The sequence below is a fragment of the Schistocerca americana genome, chromosome 1 (assembly GCF_021461395.2).
Source record: "Schistocerca americana isolate TAMUIC-IGC-003095 chromosome 1, iqSchAmer2.1, whole genome shotgun sequence".
Lineage (NCBI taxonomy): Eukaryota > Metazoa > Arthropoda > Insecta > Orthoptera > Acrididae > Schistocerca > Schistocerca americana.
The window spans coordinates 768688406-768715051 of NC_060119.1; the positions used below are offsets into that span (position 1 = coordinate 768688406).

The 26646-nt window shown below is 44.6% G+C and overlaps 1 protein-coding gene across 1 annotated transcript in view; it reads left to right on the forward strand.

Annotated features, from left to right (window-relative positions):
• The window catches only part of LOC124612080 (BTB/POZ domain-containing protein kctd15), a 607697-nt gene that overhangs the window by 554108 nt on the left and 26943 nt on the right, over positions 1-26646 (forward strand). Inside the window, exon 5 of the mRNA XM_047140298.1 lies at positions 24223-24428. Coding sequence (XP_046996254.1) covers positions 24223-24428 — 206 coding nt within the window. The remainder of the gene's footprint in view (positions 1-24222; positions 24429-26646) is intronic.

The window sequence follows — 26646 nt, forward strand, 5'->3', positions numbered from 1 at the left end:
GTGGCCGTGCGGTTAAAGGCGCTGCAGTCTGGAACCGCAAGACCGCTACGGTCGCAGGTTCGAATCCTACCTCGGGCATGGATGTTTGTGATGCCCTTAGGTTAGTTAGGTTTAACTAGTTCTAAGTTCTAGGGGACTAATGACCTCGGCAGTTGAGTCCCATAGTGCTCAGAGCCATTTGAACCATTTTTGAACACAACAAGTCGTTCGAAATCGCCTGCAGAAATATTGAGCCTTGCTGCCTCTATATCCGTCCATATTTGCAAAACTGTCGCCGGTGCAGGATTTTATGCAAGAACAGACATCTCGATTATGTTCTATAGGTATTCTATGCTTTTCACGTCGGCCAGTCGGGTGGCCAAGCCACTCGATCTAATTTTCCAGAATGTTCTTCAAACTAATCGCGAACAACTGTTGCCCGGTGCCAAGGCGCATTGTCATCCACAAAAATCCATCTCTACGGGTAAAAGATTTTTCTTACTCCCATAATATTTTCATGCAAACAACGAGAAGTTTATACACCAAATCTGGTTGAAATTTCTCCAGGCACTCTTTAGTTGAGCCATAGGGCTACTTTTAGTGTGTTTCCAATTAGCAAGTGTTATGTGCGGCATCAGTGGCCCTAGCGTCTCCAGAAACTAATGATTCGATACTAGTATCCGTCGTTACCGAATATTTTACATTTATATTTCATGCATCCTCACCCACACCCCACCCGTAGAGGGTGGTACGGGTATGGTCGCGAATGTATCGTAATCGTATGAATGGTATAGGAAAGCGTGAACGACGAACAAACAAATATTCATTTTCATACATTAAATTCGGTAAATTGTATTCCACAAGTTTCTCGCCCTCATATTCCGTTCATGTTACTTTTCCAATTTCACCACCATGGTAGCAGTAGACCCACTGAAAAGCGGTATATTAGGATTGTGGCATAATTTATTTACTTAACAAACAATATTTTTTTGTTGACGTTTCCCAGTAGAGACTAGTCAGCGTACCTGTGACAATCGCGTTCCAATGATACCAGCATGCTACAAATGACGCATCTACTATGCAGAACCGGAAATATACAAGCGTATGAAGCTGGAAATCTCAATACATGAGCTGATCTGACCATCGTGAACACGCAGCCGTAAAACAGAAAAATGATAAACAGAGCACGGCTCTTTAAATACGATGGGATTGTCGTTCGAGTCAGACCTTCAGCGAGCTGCAGTAATGGCTGACGTGGACATTGTAAAACGTTTATTTGGAGAAGCAGTAGCAATTGTATCGTTTTAGCTGTGCTGGTGTGAGTGATGTTAACCTGAACTTAAGAGTGCGTAGCTTGTGGAACAGTCACATTCGCCCAGTGTGGTGTACGTTTCTCGTAGACAAGCTATCGCGGAAATCTGGGATTTTTCCCTCCCTTGCGTGCCGACACAGTAAACGTTTCACACGGTCGGTCCCGCCCTAAGCTTTAGCGTGCGCCACTTAATCAGGTCACTGCCCTATATGTAGGTCATAACGGTCTAAATGGCTTGCCTTACGTATCCAGAAGCGAAAACTGTCAATCAACGTAAACACCTCGCAGCGTATATTAGGTGCGGGGTCCCGACCAACTTGCGTTGCGTGACGCCTTGTTGGCGATTTAAACGTTTCTGAATTAATCGATGCCTCGCAGCAGGTGCTCTAGGCTGCCTTTCGTTTATACAACGTTACCTCCGCAAAAAAAATGCTGCCGGAATTGATAGGAAACGTGGCTGTGTCGCCTTATTAGAGCGGCCTACAGTGTATAAGATCGTGATTTCCTCTTTACATTGGGATTTCATCGGAATAACTGAAATTCGCCGAATTCCTTTGTCACACACAACTCTTTATAACGAAGGATTTGTCTGCTTCTTTTCTCTGAAAGGTGAATCTTGTATCTTTGTGTGGGAATCAAGCAACTGGATTTTTCTCCAGACTCTAAACTAGAAATTAACGGAGAGAGGAAGAAATAAAGGCAAACCAAATCTGTCGCCCGTTCATTACGTTAATACCACGCGTATTATCTCAGATGAATATTATAATTTAGTTTTAAGTGATACCTCACACTGATTGAAAGTTCCTGTTAGATTAAACTCTGTGACGGACCAAGACTCGAACTCGTTACCTCGATTTTTGAGGGTAATGGACTTAGCATCTGAGCTATCCAGACAGAACTCACGACTCGAAGGAACTTCGGATGATACTTCTTAACAATACAGGCACTGCAACAGTCATAAAGGTTGAGGGGTAGTGGAGTTCGTACTTAGCACTGCTAATAATCTGAAAAGCAATAAGTAAAAGCAAACATTTATGTAGTGTGCAGACCTCCCACAAGGACTGGTAGAGTTTTAGACACATAATGGAAGGACGATATGGAGACTTTCATGTACATCGAAAAAGATGCAACAGTAGATGGATGCAGCCTGAAAGACATCTCGTCTGTAGCGTATGCTATCGAAAGCTTCTTACCACCTGCTTGATCTTAACCTTAGTGCATAACTGGTATGACCTTAGTATTAGTGCTCTAAAACTATTTCCCTTGTTGCCCAAAATTTTGAACCATGAATGAGCAGCGATGAGATTGTCTGTTATTAGTCTAGTACTCTGTACTAGGTAAAACTTCCATAGCGCAACGGAAGCTATAAAGAGGTCTTTAACATTTCTTTAAATAAAGCAAAACTTCGACTAAGAAGTTCAATCACTCTGACACAATTTGAAAGTGTAAGTGTCTCTTCTCCTACAGAAAAAACTCGTGCGAAGCTGGTGTAGGCTGCGCATTGCATGGCCTAACACCAATCACAAGAGGCATGAATCAGAAAAGCCACTCTCAACTTTTTCAGGACTGCAGCACTTTTCTCGAAGATCTCTGCTCGGACAGCAGAGATCTTGTGGCTATAATATGCATGCAAAGGAAGAAAAATGTCTTCCAACGGCAGTTTATCGAGACGGCATTTTCGCTGAAGGCAGAACGTATTCGGCGGATTGTGTTCAACGAATGTAGACAACGAACAAATCAGCATGAACATGGTAATTGAAAATTTTGTAAATGGTTTTAGGGTGAATAATTAAGGATAAATTTTAAATGCATACCTATTATTATTGAATAAATAACCAGCAGAATTCACTAACAGAGATATACATGGCTTTCAAAGGGCTACGTGGGAGTCTAGTGCCACGTACAGTACAATGTAACCCCATGTATTCTGAAATCCCTGTTCTATTATTAAATGCACCCACGGAAGATTTAATAAAAGACCGATATTGATCCTCGTACAATGAGCGATGTCTCATTCGCAACAACAGATGTAATCCTGGTCACAAATTAACACAACTGCAGAGCTGAGCCCGCATCTCGTGGTCGTGCGGTAGCGTTCTCGCTTCCCACGCCCGGGTTCCCGGGTTCGATTCCCGGCGGGGTCAGGGATTTTCTCTGCCTCGTGATGGCTGGGTGTTGTGTGATGTCCTTAGGTTAGTTAGGTTTAAGTAGTTCTAAGTTCTAGGTGACTGATGACCATAGATGTTAAGTCCCATAGTGCTCAGAGCCATTTGAACCATTTGCAGAGCTGAAAAATCATGTAATATAATATTACGTCAAAGCACGCTACCAAACAACGCTCTCACCATAAATTCATGAATGTTACAACTTAGAGGTGTCCAACTGGGCGAAACATAAGACGGAAGCATTGAAACTTAATAAATAGAACAATGTTAAGCAAGAGGTGTCTACGTGAAGAAACAGCACCCAGCCAAGCCTAGGGTCAGAGGAAGGGAGAACTTTTTGTGCTCATCCGCATGGTGAAGTGAACTTTTAACTGAACAGTTGCCTGATTGGTCAGCAGAGCTCCGCGCTCAAAGCACACCACACAGATATACTTTTATCTAGGAGTCAAAGCTGTAACTTCTATAGCATACGAGAACAGTGCGCAGAGAGTTTTTATATCGAAATAATCAGCAGCCAGTTACATAAAAGAAATTTAATTTCTTAACCGGTTTCGGACGCTTAATGACCACATTATTTGCGAGCGTCAACAATAAGGTGTGTATAACAAAATGCCATGGTCATGTTGTTCATACTGCATGTAAAAATATGGTAAAAAGCAGCCAAAGATTTTTTGGACCACGCTAGTGATATTTAATATGAAAGACAGACGGTTTTTTTCAATCTTGTACAGCTTATAACAGAAAACCCTTTTCATCTCATAAAATATAGACTTGGGATTAAGGAAATAATATACACTCCTGGAAATTGAAATAAGAACACCGTGAATTCATTGTCCCAGGAAGGGGAAACTTTATTGACACATTCCTGGGGTCAGATACGTCACATGATCACACTGACAGAACCACAGGCACATAGACACAGGCAACAGAGCATGCACAATGTCGGCACTAGTACAGTGTATATCCACCTTTCGCAGCAATGCAGGCTGCTATTCTCCCATGGAGACGATCGTAGAGATGCTGGATGTAGTCCTGTGGAACGGCTTGCCATGCCATTTCCACCTGGCGCCTCAGTTCGACCAGCGTTCGTGCTGGACGTGCAGACCGCGTGACACGACGCTTCATCCAGTCCCAAACATGCTCAATGGGGGACAGATCCGGAGATCTTGCTGGCCAGGGTAGTTGACTTACACCTTCTAGAGCACGTTGGGTGGCACGGGATACATGCGGACGTGCATTGTCCTGTTGGAACAGCAAGTTCCCTTGCCGGTCTAGGAATGGTAGAACGATGGGTTCGATGACGGTTTGGATGTACCGTGCACTATTCAGTGTCCCCTCGACGATCACCAGTGGTGTACGGCCAGTGTAGGAGATCGCTCCCCACACCATGATGCCGGGTGTTGGCCCTGTGTGCCTCGGTCGTATGCAGTCCTGATTGTGGCGCTCACCTGCACGGCGCCAAACACGCATACGACCATCATTGGCACCAAGGCAGAAGCGACTCTCATCGCTGAAGACGACACGTCTCCATTCGTCCCTCCATTCACGCCTGTCGCGACACCACTGGAGGCGGGCTGCACGATGTTGGGGCGTGAGCGGAAGACGGCCTAACGGTGTGCGGGACCGTAGCCCAGCTTCATGGAGACGGTTGCGAATGGTCCTCGCCGATACCCCAGGAGCAACAGTGTCCCTAATTTGCTGGGAAGTGGCGGTGCGGTCCCCTACGGCACTGCGTAGGATCCTACGGTCTTGGCGTGCATCCGTGCGTCGCTGCGGTCCGGTCCCAGGTCGACGGGCACGTGCACCTTCCGCCGACCACTGGCGACAACATCGATGTACTGTGGAGACCTCACGCCCCACGTGTTGAGCAATTCGGCGGTACGTCCACCCGGCCTCCCGCATGCCCACTATACGCCCTCGCTCAAAGTCCGTCAACTGCACATACGGTTCACGTCCACGCTGTCGCGGCATGCTACCAGTGTTAAAGACTGCGATGGAGCTCCGTATGCCACGGCAAACTGGCTGACACTGACGGCGGCGGTGCACAAATGCTGCGCAGCTAGCGCCATTCGACGGCCAACACCGCGGTTCCTGGTGTGTCCGCTGTGCCGTGCGTGTGATCATTGCTTGTACAGCCCTCTCGCAGTGTCCGGAGCAAGTATGGTGGGTCTGACACACCGGTGTCAATGTGTTCTTTTTTCCATTTCCAGGAGTGTATTAACAGTACGTTTCATGCATGGGGTCCAGAGCCTCTATATGGATGGCCTTTTCGTCTCTTGTTAGGGACGCCATTACGTGCTGTTCCTTTCCACATCGCTGTGTGGATCATGATAACCTGTAAGCATGACTTTTAGTGTGATCTAGCTTAATATAGCCCAAGTGGACAAAATTAGCTAATATGAAATGGCGAAATAGTTTATTTCGCTTAAAAAGCAGCCTCACGCAATTATATTTCTTTTCTCGGTTGCGTTTTGTAGGCATGAATCATAAACAGCTGCAGCAGAGGGTGGAGAAGAATCGTTGCTCTTTAGCATCGATGGTACCACCGAGTGCTGTAGATACCACAGACAGAATAACGTAGTTGCAAAGAGGTTGCTCGGAGTGTGGGGCCTACAAAGATACGACGTGACTCTTTGCAGATTCGTATTATCTAAACCATGTTAGGAATTCAGTAGGTGACCATAATGCAAGTGAAACACGGAAGCGATGTACACTGGCTAAATTAGGTGACCCGTAGTAGCTGGATTCCATATATAATTGAACACAATGACTTGACCTTGATCTCAGGAGGGTGTTGTTGCGCACTAGCGCCTACTGAACGAAATACTGGCGCACAGAATATAATACAAGCTGTGTGATTGGGATTGAAGACTTGCTAAGAAACAGAACACAGCAAGTCATTCTCAATAGAAAGATATCTTCAGACGTAAAAGTAACTTCGGGCGTACCCCAAAAGACATATGATCCTTACTTTTTACGATATATATAAATAATCTAGTGGATAACGACAGAAGTTCTATGAGGCTTTCCGCGGATGATGCTGTTGTGTACAAAGAGGTCGCAACGCTAGACATTTGAAGCGAAATGAGAGAAGATCTGCAGAGGATCGATGCTTGGGGCAGGGACTGGCAACTGACGCTCAACATAAACATATGTACCGTATTGCGCATAAATAAGTAGAAACTCACGTTACTGTTTGATTACACGACAGCAGAAAAATCGCTGGAAGCAGTCACATCCATGAAACATTCAGGAGTGTACGTGCGGAGCTATTTAAAATGGAACGACCACGTAAACTAATCGCAGGTAAAGCAGATTCAAGAGTGAGATTCATTGGAGGAATGCTCAGGAAATGTAGTCCACTCACGGAGGAGGCACCTTTCAGAAATCTCGTTGAATATTGCTTGTCAGTCTGGGATCCCGTACCAGACAGGATTGATGGAGAAGACAGAGAAGATCCAAACAAGAGCAGCGCGTTTCGTTACAGGTTCATTTAGCAAACGCGAAAGCGTCACAGACATGCCCAGCCAATCCCAGTGGCAGACGCTGGAAGAGAGCCACTCTAGATCACCGTGTGCTTTACTGTTTAAGTTCCGAGAACGTATCTTCGTACAGAGTCAATAAATACGTTAAGTCTCGGCAGATTAAAACTGTGTGACTGACAGAGACTCGAACTCGCGACGTTTGCCTTACGTGGGAAAATGCTCTACAGACTTGCAGACGTTAATCTGTGAGGACGGGTCGTCAGTCGTGTTTGGGTAGCTCAGTCAGTAGAGCAATCGTTCTCTCCGTGAACCAATCGCGACTGGAGCACGGAAAGGGGTAGTGACTGTTGTATATGAAGTCTGGCAGTCGATGCTAAATGTAAGTAAATGTAACATGTTATGCGTACGTAGGGAAAGAAATCCACTACTGTACCACTACACTACTGACGACAAATTTCTGGAAACACTGACTACCGTAAAATATCCCATATGTGGGATTATCTATTGGGAGCGACCTTAAGAGGAATGACCACTTGAAATTAGATACCAGACCAGGATTCATAAGAAGAATCTTATAATTCATCCACTAAAGAAGTAGATTACATAGCTCTTGTTCGGCCGATTCTTGGGTATGTTCGTCCATCTGGGACCCTTACCAGGCAGGATTTAGAGAAGAAATAGAGAATGTCAAACGAAGAGCGGCCTATTCCGTCACGGGGTTGTTTGCGCTACAGGGATGCCAGACGAACTCCAATGACAGATGCTACAAGAAAGGCGCAGTGCTTCACGGAGAGGTTTATTATTGAAATTTCGTGAGAGTACTTTCCGGGAAAAGTGGAACAACATATTAGTACATCCCACATAACGAAATGACCTCAACGAGAAAATTTGAGAAATTACAGATAATACAGAGGCTTGCCGGCCATCATAGTTCCCACACGCCATTCGTGAATGGAACAGGGACTGGGGGGGGGGGGGGGGGGGAAATCAGTTAGTGGTTCAAAATGGCTCTGAGCACTATGGGACTTAACTTCTGAGGTCATCAGTCCCCTAGAACCGTAGCGGTCGCGCGGTTCCAGACTGTAGCGCCTAGAACCGCTCGGTCACCTCGGTCGGCCTCAGTTAGTGGTACCAGATTATTGATGGATGAAGATGTAGCCTTAAAAAATACCCATCGCACTCCAGAAGGTGGTTTGTCGAGTATAGATGTCGATCTAGAGGAGACAATGAGGCAGCAAACCAGTACTAGCTTTGAAGACGGCAGTACAAGATGTAGAAGACGTAGGGCAGTGGCTTGATGGTGCTTACTGGTTATGTAGCAGGAAGAAATTTTTGCTCGGTGTGTGGGCCCGTAGAGGAGAGTTTCAACGCGGCGCTGGTGGAGGGTCAACGCCCTCGTCGTCCCCAACTGGCCTGTCCCCGGGAACCCGCAATCCTGTTTGGCTATGGCAGCGGGCAGCTGGTCCAGGCAGTGCCCTCGCCCTGGGCTGGGCCTCCGGCGCACAGACGCGCCGCGCCGCCTACTGACACCGCAGGTGTGTCAAGATAACCCGACCGCAGGACCCGCGCTCAGTGTGAACACACTCGTTCCGTGGGGCACGCTGCAGCCACCGAGCCGGAGCCGTCAGCTGTACCGCATTTCAGTAATAACACACAGTTTATTTTCCGAATAAAACGTATTATTTACTAGAAAAATTGATTTTTTTTTTTTACTCATCAGTATAGATTGAGATTGTGTGGTAAAACAAAATGCGACGAATGTTCGACAACACTCCTACTAATCAAAAGAAACTATATGGTTCCAGTGACCAAATAGTTTCATTTTCTTGAAGCATCTATGCCTGGGGCTCAGGCAGAGTTTCCCGTTTCGTTAGAAGCTGAGGTACTATTCCATTACAGCTGGAGAGCCTCAGTAATGCTCAAATGGTTCAAATGGCTCTAAGCACAATGGGACTTAACATCTGAGGTCATCAGTCCCCTAGACTGAGAACTATTTAAACTTAACAAACCTAAAGACATCATACACATCCATGCCCAAGGCAGGATTCGAACCTGCGACCATAGCAGCAGCGCGGCCACCGCGGCCGGCTGCTCAGTAATGCTGTTCGGGTTAACGGGTAATACCAAATAGGATGAGGCGTCAGTGGCAGTTTGGATCGAGGAGAGGGGCGTGCTAGGGTGGTCCGTGCAGTTGTACACAGCCACTGTGCCAGGATGGCGAAGTGGTTAGCGCATCTGCCTTGTGAGCAGGAGACCCAGGTTCGAAACCCGGCCTTGGTACAAATTTTCATATACATCATAACAAATAAGGTTTCTGGATAGATTTCGGCAATGACGTGCTCAATTTGGTCCTTTAATTTAGGAATTGTTCTCGGTTTCGTAGCTTAAACACGTGACTTCACGCAACTCTACACGAAATACTCACACTGCATCAAAGTGAAGGTGGACAATTCCCGTCTTCATGGCGTGAGATGACTCGACCCGAAAATTGCTCCTGCAACAGCGCGTGTGATTAGTGCGAGTTATGACAAGTGGCGCCACGTTGCTGGGAAAAGCTGTTTTCGAGGTCTAACTCCTCCAATTGCGTCTAAAAACATTATTCTTCATGTTGTGATAACATACACTACTCAGCAGCACTGCACCATGCATTCTTGAAAAACCGGGGTCTAATCAGGCCACGCGAACAAAATTCGCGTTCTTTGAAAGTATTGTTCAACAAGTCATATTGAGTGACAATTAAAATCAGTTGTTTCATAAGAAATGACAGTCACAGCTTTGAACACACAATAAATGACTGATTATAACAAATGTGATTTCTAACATTGATTTTCAATTTTTGTACCGAAATTCTGCTATAGAAATGTGACTAACAATGTTGTTGTTGATGTTGTGATCTTCAGTCCTGAGACTGGTTTGATGCAGCTCTCCATGCTACTCTATCCTGTGCAAGCTTCTTCATCTCCCAGTACCTACTGCAGCCTACATCCTTCTGAATCTGCTTAGTGTATTGATCTCTTGGTCTCCCTCTACGATTTTTACCCTCCACGCTGCCCTCCAATACTAAATTGGTGATCCCTTGATGCCTCAGAACATGTCCTACCAACCGATCCCGTCTTCTGGTAAAGTTGTGCCACAAATTTCTCTTCTCTCCAATCCTATTCAGTACTTCCTCATTAGTCATGTGATCTACCCATCTAATCTTCAGCATTCTTCTGTAGCACCACATTTCGAAAGCTTCTATTCTCTTCTTGTCCAACCTATTTATCGTCCATGTTTCACTTCCATACATGGCTACACTCCATACAAATACTTTCAGAAATGACTTCCTGACACTTAAATCTATACTCGATGTTAATAAATTTCTCTTCTCCAGAAACGCTTTCCTTGCCATTTCCAGTCTACATTTTATATCCTCTCTACTTCGACCATCATCAGTTATTTTGCTCCCCAAATAGCAAAACTCCTTTACTACTAAGTGTCTCATTTCCTAATCTAATTCCCTCAGCATCACCTGACTTAATTCGACTACATTCCATTATCCTCGTTTTGATTTTGTTGATGTTCATCTTATACCCTCCTTTCAAGACACTATCCATTCCGTTCAACTGCTCTTCCAAGTCCTTTGCTGTCTCTGACAGAATTACGATGTCATCGGCGAATCTCAAAGTTCTTATTTTTTCTCCATGGATTTTAGTACCTACTCCGAATTTTTCTTTTGTTTCCTTTACTGCTTGCTCAATATACAGATTGAATAACATCGGGGATAGGCTACAACCCTGTCTCACTCCCTTCCCAACCACTGCTTCCCTTTCATGTCCCTCGACTCTTATAACTGCCATCTGGTTTCTGTACAAATTGTAAATTGCCTTTCTCTCCCTGTATTTTACCCCTGCAACCTTCACAATTTGAAAGAGAGTATTCCAGTCAACATTGTCAAAAGCTTTCTTAATCTAGCCCTTCCTTAATCTAGCTTCTAAGATAAGTCGTAGGGTCAGTATTGCCTCACGTGTTCCAACATTTCTACGGAATCCAAACTGATCTTCCCCGAGGTCGGCTTCTACTAGTTTCTCCATTCGTCTGCAGCTGTGACTTATTAAACTGATAGTTCGGTAATTTTCACATCTGTCAACACCTGCTTTCTTTGGGATTGGAATTATTATATTCTTCTTGAAGTCTGAGGGTATTTCACCTGTTTCATACAACTTGCTCACCAGATGGTAGAGTTTTGTCAGGACTGGCTCTCCCAAGGCCGTCAGTAGTTTCAATGGAATGTTGTCTACTCCGGGGGCCTTGTTTCGACTCAGGTCTTTCAGTGCTCTGTCAAACTCTTCACGCAGTATCGTATCTCCCATTTCATCTTCATCTACATCCTCTTCCATTTCCACAATATTGCCCTCAAGTACATCGCCCTTATATAGACCCTCTATATACTCCTTCCACCTTTCTGCTTTCCCTTCTTTGCTTAGAACTGGGTTTCCATCTGAGCTCTTGATGTTCTTACAGGTGGTTCTCTTATCTCCAAAGGTCTCTTTACTAACTTGACTAACAATACTTGATACAAAATAATTAGTATCTCCTTAATTAAAATAGGAATTTCGATGATAACATATTGTGGATTGGTTTACATAATGAGCAAATAGCTTTTGAGATTGAAATTTTACATAACAATCTCGTTTCGACCAAATGATCGAAATAATAATTTGTTTACAAGAGAATGTTTTAAACTATTACTTACAGAATTAATTACAAGGAATATGATTTTAACTTTTATGGAAACGTAATCTCTTGAGAATGAACGTAACTTTTAGTGCATTAGTTAAACAGAAAATTACCCAAAACCTTAATTTTCAGGTTGTGTGAAATAATCGAATTTTGACAATTGGTTTGCCATTTGATGACCGAACTGATTTTAACACTATCATTTCTACTTGATTATTGGCTGAGAGCAACGCAAATGAAATAATTAGTTTGTCTGTAAATTACGTAAAATTGTTGGTTACAATAAGATACTTTTCCACTGTTTAAAAATTCCTGTTATTTGTATTTAAATGAGCTGTTGGTAACTAAATGCGTGTGTTACTTTTTATATATCCTGTGTACAATGATACTTGATACAAAGCACGAAAATCTGTATTTTAACATTTGCTATACTGTGAAATGTGTATCGTATAATACGTAAAAGTGTGGTATGAGTACTTCATACAAGAGTCTCTGTAGTATCTCCTACCAATTAGCGTGAACTATTGCACGCATTCTTTTCTCTTCCAGTTCTCTCACCTGAAGACAGTGACGTTAAATCGTGAAGAACTATTGCATAGATTTCGAGAACAATGTCTCACAGAATTTTCTGCACCAATTGTATATTTTGGGTAAAAGTGGCAAGGAAACAGCAGGACAGACTATTTTTGTCGAAATTTACTGCTTACTTTTGTTTCTGTATACTGATGAAAAAATCTTTTATTATTCACACTTTTCTTGACCGCATTTTGTGGAATCTTGACAGCTGACTTGTTTAGCCTCGTATAGTTCATCCTCAGAATCTGTCTCTTGTTACGAAAGCAGTATGTCAAATAGTCATCTAGCGTCCGTTGTGGTCACTAAGTGGATACTAAGTGACCACGATTGGCGCTAGATGACTATTTGACGTTTCACTTTTTTAACAAGAGACTGGTTCTTATGATGACCCACAATATTCGAAACTAGTCAACTGCCACACTTCCAGCATAGATGATCGAGACAGTTGTGAATAAAAAGAAGTAACAGCAGTAATCAATAAATACGAGCATGTACTGTACAGTAGTTCGTGACATATACATCTTGTAGGCAATAGCCGAATCGGAACTGGATGAAACTACAATCGAAGTTATTGTGTACTTTTATTATGAGGATAATCCGATAATTTAGGACTAAGTATATTAATACCACAGCGTGGCGTTTATCTGTCGCAACACAGAGACAATAAAAGTTAGTTAACTGTTTAATTCACCTGCGTGTCGTAACAACAGTCCCTGAAACCGGTGCTGCAGCACTCACTATAACAGACAGCTCAAACGGTAAAGATAAATTATGCGTTGCGCGCAGTTCAAAGAGGCGCTTTAGCAATAATAATTGGAAAACGCAGGTCAAGGAAACCGGCTGCGTTTTAGTGGCGTCATTAAAACACGGGGCACCCAATAAAGAAACGCACAACAACTCCATTTGTGGCGGACAAACGCGCCGCCCGCAGCGCTCAATGATGGATCAATTACGACCGCGGGCTGGCAGTGTCGCTATTGTGGGCCACGTCTGTGTGCGCGAGGCGGGCGGGCGAGCGCGCTGAAAGCGGTTTTGTACGCCTCTTTCTCGCCGAGCGCCGCGCCCCACAAAATTTAATGGAATAACCGTCGGTCGATCACACTGCGCCACGCGGCGATATCGAAAACAGCGCCTGCCGGCCAGTCGGGCTAGCGTAATTGCCGGCAAACGGCCGCGACATCGATCCATCGAAAACTCGTCCCGTGCGCTCGCTACACCCGCGAGGGCACCTCGCTGCTACCGCCATTCCCTCCCCAAAAAGTAAACAAGTGCAACCAGACACTGTGGCGCAGCACGTTTCGAGCGTGTCACTGCCGGTTCCTTCGTCTTCGACGGACACTCGACACTTACTCTGTCGATCACGGACAGAAACGTGAGATCTAAAAAGTCAAAAGCCAAGTCGACGTGGGATCCTCAGTGAATATCGATACTGACATAAAGTACATCATCACTTTCCCTTAAAATCGATATCTGTGTTTTAGTCTGAACAACCGGTATTTTTCGGTATCTGTTTGGTCTCGGTTGACGACTGCTTCTTTTTCGTTTTTCTAATAACCAGGTAAAAAAATTGGTATATCAATTTGCCATATCAATAGTACTAAAAACCTTTATTTTAAAAACGAATAATGTTTGTTCATAAAATTTCCATTGCTTGTAAACAACGGGTTATAATAGGAAACTGGAAAGTTGAATAATACTATTTCAATAACTACACCGACAGTTAGAAACTAAAAACAAAAGACGCGTGGCATAAGAGTCGGTGCAACACTGCTGAGACAGTATGTATCCGTCGCCGTGTGGTGTGTCCTGTAAACAAACGAATAAGTGCGGCGTGCTAAACTTGCCCCAACTGGTCTATGCGTCGGATTTCGGTTGAATTGCAGAATGGCACTACACCTAGTTAGGGAAATGTTTTACAAAGTGCTGTGGCACTAAAGTACAAATCACCATTTGCTCTAAAAGATTGAAAACGGGAGGAAGCACAACAAACTTGCAACATGATATAAGAAGAACACATTAACAATGTTCCTTCAGAAAGAAGGTGAATTTGACTGATATACCTATAATTTTGTTGGCGTGCTATTAACTTGCGATAATGAATCATCTGGGAGAAAAATTGATACCTTTCAAAAGTGACCATGCAGGAAAGTCATCAACTTCTGGCCCTTCGATCTCGCAGACGCCACGTCAGTCTCATTCTTCTTCGCCACATTTGCTGGAATCAGTGGCACTGATCCCTGCCACAGCTTCAGTTCCATACCTATCGAGATCTCCTACTCTTTACATTTATTAGAATTTTTAATTTTTATCCCAAGTCTACGTTTTTACTGTAAATGATAGCAATAAAAATCCGAAAATCTTTATTTCAGAAACCGGTTATTTTGCTCGATTTTAAATGTTAGGTTAAACTGGAGACGTAAGAAGCTATAACCGAAAACCAGTTATTTCAGTGATAACCTTCACCCCTATTTTCAACACTCACTTATCAAAAGGAAATCCAACAGACACTAAGCAATATTTTTTTGCTGTTGCTTACAGCGAAGTCATTTAATGAAAACTAATTCACTTTTGGAAGGCTGAAGCAGGGAATTGGTCTAAAATTGTTGCTAGCAACTATTGAAAAATACGAAACTTCGTGTGTGTACATAACTAAAATAGTTCAAATGGCTCTGAGCACTATGGGACTTAACTTCTGAGGTCATCAGTCCCCTAGAACTTAGAACTACTTAAACCTAACTAACCTAAGGACATCACACACATCCATGCCCGAGGCAGGATTCGAACCTGCGACCGTAGCGACGGCGCGGTTCCAGACTGTAGCGCCTAGAACCGCACGGCCACTGCGGCCGGCTGTGTACATAACTAAATCTCGCCTTTGGTACTGCATCACTGCAGATTGTTACCGCATTATGTTGCAGACGTGGTGCGTCGTCTTGCAGTGGTTAAATAAAACAGAGTCCTGTCAGTAAGTAGCTGCTTTAATATAAAAAACACGATTAAATGGTGGTCTTGCCATTCTGATGCCAGTTTTGTCAATGAGAATGAAATAAGAAAAAAATATTGCATTAGGACAAGAAACGATTGAGAAAGTGATGGAATGGAGGATCGTTAGAAAATCCAAATTGGGCGATGTTGTATCCTTGGTGGCCGACGCCCCTAAGCTTTATTTGCACATTGCAAATTCGAGTTTCTAAGTAACGGTAGAAGGGAACCAAGCACTCGGACTCACGTCAGCAACCTTAAGTCTATTACTTCATTTTGCGAAATGAGGGTGGATGATATCGATAGCGAGATGTAAAATTCCAGGACATTAAAAAAAGAGTAAGGCTTCGCAGTTGCTGTTGTTGTTGCTCTTTTGAATAGCAAAAGTGACTTGAAGAGATATAGAAATATTGTAAGAGAACTCATGCAACTGGCTCTTACGCATTAGGAGTCTTGTGTTTAGTTACTGTCCCACATCTCTCGTTACGAGGCACATGAGCTGGTAGCAGCATGGAAGTTACTTCTGAATGACATCTTACCATATTTTCTCCACTGGAACTTGTTTTTAGGCGAATATAATGGTTTGGGTGCACGACGCACAGTATTTATTTTTTATAAATGCGGTTGTGACTTTAACGTTGGTGCGGCATTGGAACGAATGCTGATGAAATTTCTATGCCACTTAAAGTATTTTATGATGTATTTTTATTGTTATACATTCAGTCAAGTACCAAATCACGGCGTGTGATATACAATAGGCGGAAGTTCAGTTAACACAGGAATAGTTATAGTGGTCACTTCTTCGTTTTCTACATTTGGCTGTACCAAAAACCCACGACTTTAATTATTTTTTGTGTAACCTTCATTATTTTAATCTGGACTCTAAAACCAAGGATCAGGTTTCTATCGTAGAGGAAGTGAATGATTGGTACGAAGGTCCGACCATTGTTTGTTGAGATTTGTTGACTATGATCGAGAACAGTGTCATGAATCGGTGTCACTTTGAAGTGTAATGCAGCATTCAATAAAATTTAGTTGGCCTGCCATAATAATGTGTAAGTTACTGGTTGAGGTTGCTTCTTATATTTCTAGATACATGTAGATACACTCCTGGAAATGGAAAAAAGAACACATTGACACCGGTGTGTCAGACCCACCATACTTGCTCCGGACACTGCGAGAGGGCTGTAGAAGCAATGATTACACGCACGGCACAGCGGACACACCAGGAACCACGGTGTTGGCCGTCGAATGGCGCTAGCTGCGCAGCATTTGTGCACCGCCGCCGTCAGTGTCAGCCAGTTTGCCGTGGCATACGGAGCTCCATCGCAGTCTTTAATACTGGTAGCATGCCGCGACAGCGTGGACGTGAACCGTATGTGCAGTTGACGGACTTTGCGCGAGGGCGTATAGTGGGCATGCGGGAGGCCGGGTGGACGTACCGCCGAATTGCTCAACACGTGGGGCGTGAGGTCTCCACAGTACATCGATGTTGTCGCCAGTGGTCGGCGGAAGGTGCACGTGCCCGCCGACCTGGGACCGGACCGCAGCGACGCACGGATGCACGCCAAGACCGTAGGATCCTACGCAGTGCCGTAGGGGACCGCACCGCCACTTCCCAGCAAATTAGGGACACTGTTGCTCCTGGGGTATCGGCGAGGACCATTCGCAACCGTCTCCATGAAGCTGGGCTACGGTCCCGCACACCGTTAGGCCGTCTTCCGCTCACGCCCCAACATCGTGCAGCCCGCCTCCAGTGGTGTCGCGACAGGCGTGAATGGAGGGACGAATGGAGACGTGTCGTCTTCAGCGATGAGAGTCGCTTCTGCCTTGGTGCCAATGATGGTCGTATGCGTGTTTGGCGCCGTGCAGGTGAGCGCCACAATCAGGACTGCATACGACCGAGGCACACAGGGCCAACACCCGGCATCATGGTGTGGGGAGCGATCTCCTACACTGGCCGTACACCACTGGTGATCGTCGAGGGGACACTGAATAGTGCACGGTACATCCAAACCGTCATCGAACCCATCGTTCTACCATTCCTAGACCGGCAAGGGAACTTGCTGTTCCAACAGGGCAATGCACGTCCGCATGTATCCCGTGCCACCCAACGTGCTCTAGAAGGTGTAAGTCAACTACCCGGGCCAGCAAGATCTCCGGATCTGTCCCCCATTGAGCATGTTTGGGACTGGATGAAGCGTCGTCTCACGCTGTCTGCACGTCCAGCACGAACGCTGGTCCAACTGAGGCGCCAGGTGGAAATGGCATGGCAAGCCGTTCCACAGGACTACATCCAGCATCTCTACGATCGTCTCCATGGGAGAATAGCAGCCTGCATTGCTGCGAAAGGTGGATATACACTGTACTAGTGCCGACATTGTGCATGCTCTGTTGCCTGTGTCTATGTGCCTGTGGTTCTGTCAGTGTGATCATGTGATGTATCTGACCCCAGGAATGTGTCAATAAAGTTTCCCCTTCCTGGGACGATGAATTCACGGTGTTGTTATTTCAATTTCCAGGAGTGTATATTTCTAGAGATATTGAGCTCATCGTGTGATAACTACGAAACGTGAAATTTCAGGGCAAATTAAACTTCTGTGCTTTTCCGATAATTGATGTCAGGCCACTTAAAATTGCTGACAGAATTCTTAAAAACTGAGTCATATGTATTTTACAGCTTGACTCAAACTTTCAATATAGAAGTATCAGTTTTAAAACATTCCCCAGACGGTGGTCAACCATCATTCGCGGTACGCTCTCTAGCGGAACAGATAATCTAACAACGTATATGGAAGAATTTCAGAGTAATTCTTCCATATGCGTTCCTAGATTAGCAGTTCTTGTGGGTCCGCAGCTCGTGGTCGTGCGGTAGCGTTCTCGCTTCCCACGCCCGGGTTCCCGGGTTAGATTCCCGGCGGGGTCAGGGATTTTCTCTGCCTCGTGATGACTGGGTGTTGTGTGATGTCCTTAGGTTAGTTAGGTTCAAGTAGTTCTAAGTTCTAGGGGACTGATGACCATAGCTGTTAAGTCCCATAGTGCTCAGAGCTATTTGAACCATTTTGAGTTCTTGTGGCGCGGTGTAACTAGTTCTCTGATTTGAGTAAAACCTATGTTTCAACGTTATGAAGATACACATCGCTTCTAGCAACTGTCACGCTCCCTATTATGCCCAAAGACTTTTTATGCAAAAGAATCTGTTTGGTTCTGCCTTTCATGACAGTTCTTGAGCTGACCCCTGTACATAATTTACGATATATTAAACAATGTGATTAAGTGCAGGGTATTCTGATGTGGGTCTATAATTACTGAAGTGATAGCAGGTTTTACTCTCACAATAGGACTTGTTGAGTTAAAGCATAAATGAACCCAATCTCCAGATGTCATGACAATAAGTGGCGATTCAAATACGTGACAAGTACGACAAGTTTCCGTGAGTAATTAGTTAGCAAAGTTTAAATGGGGTTCCATCAAACGATTGTAGTTTCCTTTCGTCTACTGTGAGTGGGCCGATTATTCTAACAAGAAACAGAACTCATTTATAGAACGCCAAAAGTAAATTAGATCTTCTGTGGGCACTGTGTGGGCAGGCGCCGTGCTGGTGACGTCAAAATCACCGACCGAGTACCTGCTTTGCCGGAACTGGCAAATAACTTTACCAAACACCGTGTTCGATTCGTGTGGAGTCCGCTATCAGTGGTGGGCTGCAGTTCAGGCTATAATCAGGACTGCCGACCACCGTGCCGAGCTGCGGCCGTGGATGACATTCCGATAACTCGTGATATCGAGCTCGGGTTACGCTGGCAAGTGGTCCAGATCAGTGCCTACAAGAAAAATGCTGTCCGGACTACCGAGACAGTGAACATTCTTAACTCAATCGATCTCCGGTCTCTACTTCGTCTTCTCTCTCCGGCGGTCGGGAATAGACACCGCTGAGAAATCCCATTCTCTAGACAAACTCCGAAAAAAATTAAGATACGCCGACTCCATCAAGCCGTATGGCTGCCAACAGTGGAAGATCGCGGATCTTAGTCCCAATCACACGTGCAAATCACCGCACACAACTCCTCCAAAACACCACGAAAAATCCTACTCCAATTGAGACGCTTGCCACCAAACGCTCGCGGCGCCTTGTTACGTCAGCAAGCGTCAGCTACTGTCTACCAGTCAGCTTGCTCTGTTAAAGTGCATGTGGGGAGCCCGCGGCGTGGGAAGAATAACCGAAATGGCAAAATAATGTGCCTATGTGAGGCGCCGGCTTGGCGGACACCTCGCTGTCACCGAGCGTTCTTAGAGAACGCAACGAGGCAATGCCCCACTGCCCTGGCAGTGTACAGACAAAGCAATGACCAGGCACTGCATCCATTTGTTATCTTCTGAATAGGAATATTTCTTCCTCATAGAATGGCAAAGAAAGTTCACATGTCAGATAACGATCTGTTTAGCTTTAGGAAAGGTAAAGGCACCAGTGATGCATTTCTGACGTGCTTGATAATAGAAGCCAGACGTAAGAAAAATAAGACACATTCGCAGGATTTTTCGACCTAGGAAAAGCAGTAAACAGTGCAAAATGGTGCAAGGTGTTCGACATTTTCACGAAAAAAGTTATGGGCTATAGCGAAAGACTGGTAATGTTCAACGTGTACAGTATCCAAAAAAGAATAATAAGAATGGAAGATCAAGAACGAACTTACAGAATTACAAAGGGTATAACGCAGTGATGTAGCCTTTCGCCATTACTGTTTAATTTATGCATAGGAGAAGTAATGAAGGAGATAAAAGAAAGGTTCAGGAATGGAATTAAAATTCAAGGTGAAAGGTATGGATAAGAAAGTTCACAGATGGCATTGCTATCCTCAGTCAAAGTGAGGAAGACCTGCGTGACCTGTTGAATAGAATGGGCATATAGTGTGGATTGAGAGTCGGCGGGAGAAACGCAAAAGTAATAAAGAGTAGCACACATGAGATTAGTGAAAAACTTAATAACAAAATAACGAACTAGACAATATGGAGGGGGCTGCTACCTGGAAGCAAAGTGACACATGACAGAGGAAGCAAGGAGGACATAAAAATAGACTGACATAGTGCAAGAGGTAATTCCTAGCCAAAAGATGTCTACTACTATTAAACATCGATCTTCATTGGAGGAAGAAATTTCTGAGATTGTATGCAAGCAAATCATGAAGTATGTGAAAAGAAGAGAATTGAAGTGGGTTTGTGATGTGGTGCTTGCAGAAGAATGTTAACCAATAGCAGGGCCGATAAGAAAAGAATTGAGAATGTTTTTTTAGCAGAATCGGCTAGGAGAGGAACATGAAGAAAACATTGACAAGAGTAAAGGACAGGAACAACTTCCACGGTACTGAAAGGTGGTGCAGCTGGCGTAGCCGCAGAGGAAGACAGAGATTTAAATACATGCAACAAACAACTGAGGAGATTGGCTACAAGTGTTACTCTGAGGTGAAGAGGTTGGCTCTGGAGAGTGACTAGCGCATTAAACCAGTCAGAAGTCTGATACCTGTAACCCCCCCGATCCTCCACCCAAAAAAATGTAAATAAAATGGCACCACGTCACCGTGTTAAACTTAACCCCGCATACGGGATAGCGGTGCCCGTGTCCCGCAGTCTGCGTACTGGGGCTGGCCGACCAGGCCAACCGGACTGTCTCCTGGCTCCGCTGTAACTGTGTCGCGGGGTCCCTGGGTTCAGCCACAGCACAGCTAACGGCCCCCCGTAAATCTCGCCGGCACAGATTTTTGCGTCGAGCCTGCTCGCAGCAGGTGGCCAGCGGCATCCGTGGTACTTTGGTGGTGACCCTCTGCTCGTCTACGGAGCAGCATATGGTACCGCTGCTGGTGTCATAGAATGTTCTCAGCAGAGGCACAGTACGATGCGGTTCGTTATTTCTTTAGTTGTTCTTCTACATTTAATCGTTGCGAAGCTATACGCAACGTAGTCGATGTAATGTCAGATTTACAAAACTCATCGGTTCATTAACACCACGCTTCAGGATGTGTATTACTAATCAGTTAATCACATTGTCCAAAAACTTCTTTTCTGCCACTTTCTACTCAGTATCTGTCCTAATACCTTATTTCGCCGGCCACGGTGGCCGAACGGTTCTAGATGCTTCAGTTTGGAACCGCGCGACTGCTACGGTCGCAGGTTCGAATCCTGCCTCGAGCATGGATGTGTGTGATGTCCTTAGGTTAGTTAGGTTTAAGTAGTTCTAAGTTCTAGGGGAGTGATAACCTCAGATGTTAAGTGGTGGTGGTGGTTAGTGTTTAACGTCCCGTCGACAACGAGGTCATTAGAGACGGAGCGCAAGCTCGGGTTATGGAAGGATTGGGAAGGAAATCGGCCGTGCCCTTTCAAAGGAACCATCCCGGCATTTGCCTGAAACGATTTAGGGAAATCACGGAAAACCTAAATCAGGAAGGCCGGAGACGGGATTGAACCGTCGTCCTCCCGAATGCGAGTCCAGTGTGCTAACCACTGCGCCACCTCGCTCGGTAGATGTTAAGTCCCATAGTACTCAGAGCCATTTGAACCATTTTAAATACCTTATTTCACAAACTCATTCATGTTATTATTTATCCTTGCTTTTCAGATTTTTTATCATTATTACAGAATTATACACCTTCACACCATAGGACGGTGTGGAGGTTGTAATTTAATAGGGAATATTGACTGATTTCATAATCAGGTACCTTTTTCCGTCAGCAGAAATGTTCTATTGGTGGAAGCTTCTCCCACCTCCAGATTTCCGACCGAAAAGGTGATGCCGTGATAAGGCACCGGACTCGTGTTCTGGAACAACGGAAATCACACCTGCATTCTGTAGTTTCTATAGACCCTGTGAGGTGAATGCTGGGATGGCGCCGTTGGAAAGGACAATGCCGATCATAAGGGGAGTAGAACATCAAACGGGCCGACTTGGAGCAGGAGAGGCACCACAGGAAACCTTCGTCAGCATGACCAGAAACGATTCAGAATTCACACTCATAGCAGTGGAAGTTCAAAAACATAGCAAAATCATTTTTTTACGTGTTAAATTTCGTCATTTTTTTCACTTACTACTGGCTTCATTTGTTGCTTTAGGTACACTTTTCTTCGATGAATTTTGCACAGCATACAAACCCTACTTACAGGTGTATGAAACTCTACAATTTTCCAAACATATTAAAAACTGTGTAAAAATTGAGATAATTAACTTTAAAACTTCAGTTTTTTTTCTAAGTATGAAGTTTAAAATGTAACGCCTCATTCATTTTTTCATATATTAAATAAATTCAAGAGTTTCATACACCTGTAAGTATTGTTTGTATGCTGTGCAAAATTCATCGAAGAATGTCTCTTACTTATGAAGGAAAGTATACCTATAGCAACAAATGCAGCTAATAATAAGTCAAAAAATGATGGAATTTCACATGTAAAAAAATTTATTTCGTTATGTTTCTGAATTTCTGCTGTTGTGAGTGGGAATCCTGAATCCTTCCTGGTCATGCTGACAAAGTTTTATGAATTTATTTGTTAATGTATTGACAGTGGAAATTAAAATATCCTGTGGTGCCTCTCCTGCTCCAAACCGGCCCGTTTTACGTCCTACAGTCCTACCCCTTTAAGCGGACGATCGACAATCTCATTAGTTCGACGTCTTCTGTTCAGTGGTGACTCCATACGTAAATTTAGCTCACCATCACTCACACTTTTTATGCCAGGCTACAGCTAAGGTTCCATACTCACGCACAAACCGTCCAACCGAAGCCCAGGTGCACTTACATATCACTGGTATCTCTTGCTTTGCATCTTAATTGCTCAATGGAATCTGCAGCCAGTAGTTGATGGGTATGGCACATATAAAAGAGAAGGACTGACACTTCATGATGATGTAATACATAGTTTCATTGTCGATAATTCTGGTTGGTTGCACTGGTCACGTGAAAAAAAAGGAAGAAAGAAAAGCGCTACCCTCATTAATTTAAAACGAGAAGACGCACTTTTGCCCCATGCTCCTTTTTCCAGCGACGCACGCCAACAATCACACCCCACAAAAGTTCTTGCGAGCTCTCGGCTCGCGGAGGGTGATTAGTATTGATTCAGAATTCCTAAACACGAAATAGCAGTAAGTATGGTACACTGTGGCGACTACAATCGGCAAGAAACAGAGGATATACATTCGCTGTTGCCAATATTAACCACTGGAATAATGACGACAGTGAAAATTTGTGCCAAACCCGAATTTCCCGCTTTATGCAAGCGGTTGCAGTAACCGCTTCGGCCATCCGTGCTCGTATCACTGTCAGACGCAACTTTCCCTACGTCGTCGGCCACGTGTCACAACCTGCACTCGTACGTTACGTGTATTCCCTTCCAGGAAGCACATACTTATTGAGATACGAAGGAGAAGTATTGGCGAATAAATACGAAATAGCAGTGGCTGTATTATTAAGAAGTACGAAGCAATGTTCAAATGGTTCAAATGGCTCTGAGCACTATGGGACTTAACATCTGAGGTCATCAGTCCCTAGAACTTAGAACTACTTAAACCTAACTAACCTAAGGACATCACACACATCCATGGCCGAGGCAGGATTCGAACCTGCAACCGTAGCGGTCGGGCGGTTCCAGACTGAAGTGCCTAGAACCGCTCGGTCGCACTGGCCGGCAAGCAATGTTCCTTCGGACAGGTATGCATCTGTCTCTAGTGACCTCATTCTCGACGAGACTTTAAACACGCATCTTCTTTCGTTCCGGATTTCTGAAAATGTATCTCCGATATCGCACCTTAGTCACATAACCAGATTCGAGAAAACGAATCCATTTTGATGAAACTGTCACAGGTGAAAAAAGCACGCCTTGACACAGTTTTGTTAAATAGCCAGATTTATTGGAAGCATTCTAGATGTATTCAGGTTGCTTAATGTGAAATGTGTGAGTAATGTCCTCTGAAAGGCTGCGGGTGCCTTGCCTGTTGTTACGCTCGGTGTGTGTCTGCGCGCAGGTTCCCCGAGTCCCGGCTGGCGAAGCTGTTCAACGGCAGCATCCCGATCGTCCTGGACTCGCTGAAGCAGCACTACTTCATCGACCGCGACGGCGGCATGTTCCGGCACATCCTCAACTTCATGCGCAACTCGCGGCTGCTGCTGCCGGACACTTTCAGCGACATCGACCTGCTGCTCGAGGAGGCCCGCTATTTCGACATCGCCCGTGAGTACCGCACTTCCCTCCACATCCACTTTATACTGCCCATTTCATGCAATCAACAAGCTGCAATTCTGAAATTCTGAAGGTAGCAACGATAAAATATAGGGAGCGATTAGTTATCCACTGGTATAGAAACCACACTGCAGTTACGAGGGGCGTTTTATTCAGATCCCAGTACACCATATAGTTCCCACTCTTTTGACTACAAAGGCCTATTTTTCACCATAATCTCCGTTCAATTTAATGGGAGGGCCCTCTATTGGCCGACGTCAGAGCCAATGTCTGGGAGCATCAATAACCCTCCCCCCCAATCATCCACGTACTGCTTCCTGCTGAGTGCGTCCTTGACAGAGCCAAACTAATGGAAGTGGGAAGATCTGAGATCCGGTGTGTATCGTGGATGAGACGGAACAGTCCAACGAAGTTTTGTGAGCTCCTCTGGGGTGCACAGGGTGTGAGGCCTTGCGTTGTCACGGATAACGAGAAGTTCGTTTACATTTTTGTGGCGACGAACATACTGAAGTCATTTCTCCAATCTCCTGAGGGTAGCACACCTGCGTGCTCCAGCCGGCACGCGGGAGATCGGACAAATTATTGCGACCTCGTTGCGATGATGTCAGACACCTGCCCCAGCGACTCACCGTGCTTTTGTCCACTTCCAGGTCTCCGTAGACATTCTGCAAGCGCTTATGAATGTCTGCGATGTTCTGGTTTTCCGCCAAAAGAAACTCAATCACAACTCTCTGCTTGGAAAGCACTTCCGTTGCAGACGCCATTTTGAAGGCTACGTATAACGTTGCCACCTATCGGCACTTCATGAAACTATATAGGCTGAAGCGGGAATATTTTACGATATCCCACGACAAATTCCACATTTTTAAAACTGAAATAGGGCAAGATAAAAATGTGTTGCGTTACTTATTGAACACCTCCCGTGCAAGAGCCGAACAGCATGAACGAAAACGAATAGCTGAAGAAGAACTGAGACATGGTCCTATCCCTGATGTTATTTACTCAGTCAAATGAGCAACATGTGAAGGATATCGAGTAGAAATTTGAAAAGGGAATTAAATTTCAGGGAGAAGTAACAAAAACTTTGAGATTTTTCGCTGATATTGTAATTTTATCAGAGATGAGAAGGAATTTGCAAGATCAGACGAACTGAATGGACAGTGTCTTGAATAGAAGTTATAAGGGAAACTAGGATAATAAAACAGTCCATTTAAATCAGATGATGCTGAGCGAATTAGATTAGAAAATGAGACATGAAAAGTAGTTGGCAGCAAAGTAATTGACGCAGGTCTATCTGAAAGGGATATAAAATACAGACTGGAAATAGCAGATAAACGTTTCTGAAGACGCGAAGTCTGTTAACATCGAACATAAACTTAAGTGTTAATAACTCTTCTCTTGAGGTATTCGTGTGGAGACGTGAAGCCTTCTATGTATTAAAACGTGGCCGATAAAATAGTCCAGAGAAACTTCTGAAATGTGATACTACAGAGGAATGCTGAAGGCTAGGTGTGTGGATCGGATTACTAATGAGAAGGTTGTTGTTACAGTCTTCGGTCGGAAAACTGGTTGAATATAGCTCTTCACAGTGATCTGTCCTGTTCAAGCCTCTTCATTCCTGCGTAACTGCTGCATTGTACAGCCATTTAACTTGCTTACTGCGTTCATCCCTTGGTCTACTCTATTCATAGTACCCTCCCCCCCCCCCCCCCCCCACACACACACACACATTTCCCTAGGTTGCCGAATGACGATTCCATGATACCATAGGATGTGTCCTACCAACAGATCCCTTCTTTTTGCCGAGTTGCGCCACAAATTTCCTTTCTCCGCTATTCCGGAGGTAATGAATCGAATTGAGGAGAAATGAAATTTACGGTACAGCTCGACAAAAAGAAGAACTCTGTAAATTGGACACAACCTGGGGCACCATGGAATCGTCATTTTGTTAATATAGGGCAAAAATTGTAGAAGCAAGATGTTTTCATTCTGAAGACTACAATAACAACGAGAATCTGTAGCAGGGAACGAGAACGTCTAGTTTGACATCTTAGAGAATAACAGACGAAGTTCTGTATGTCACACAAACACGAACGTTTCGTTTGCTGAGCTAGCGATGAGCGATTCCTGAAGGAGGGAAGGAAGGAACATTAGGGTTTAATGTCCCGTCCATTTCCATGTCATCAGAGATGGAGCACAAGCTGCAATT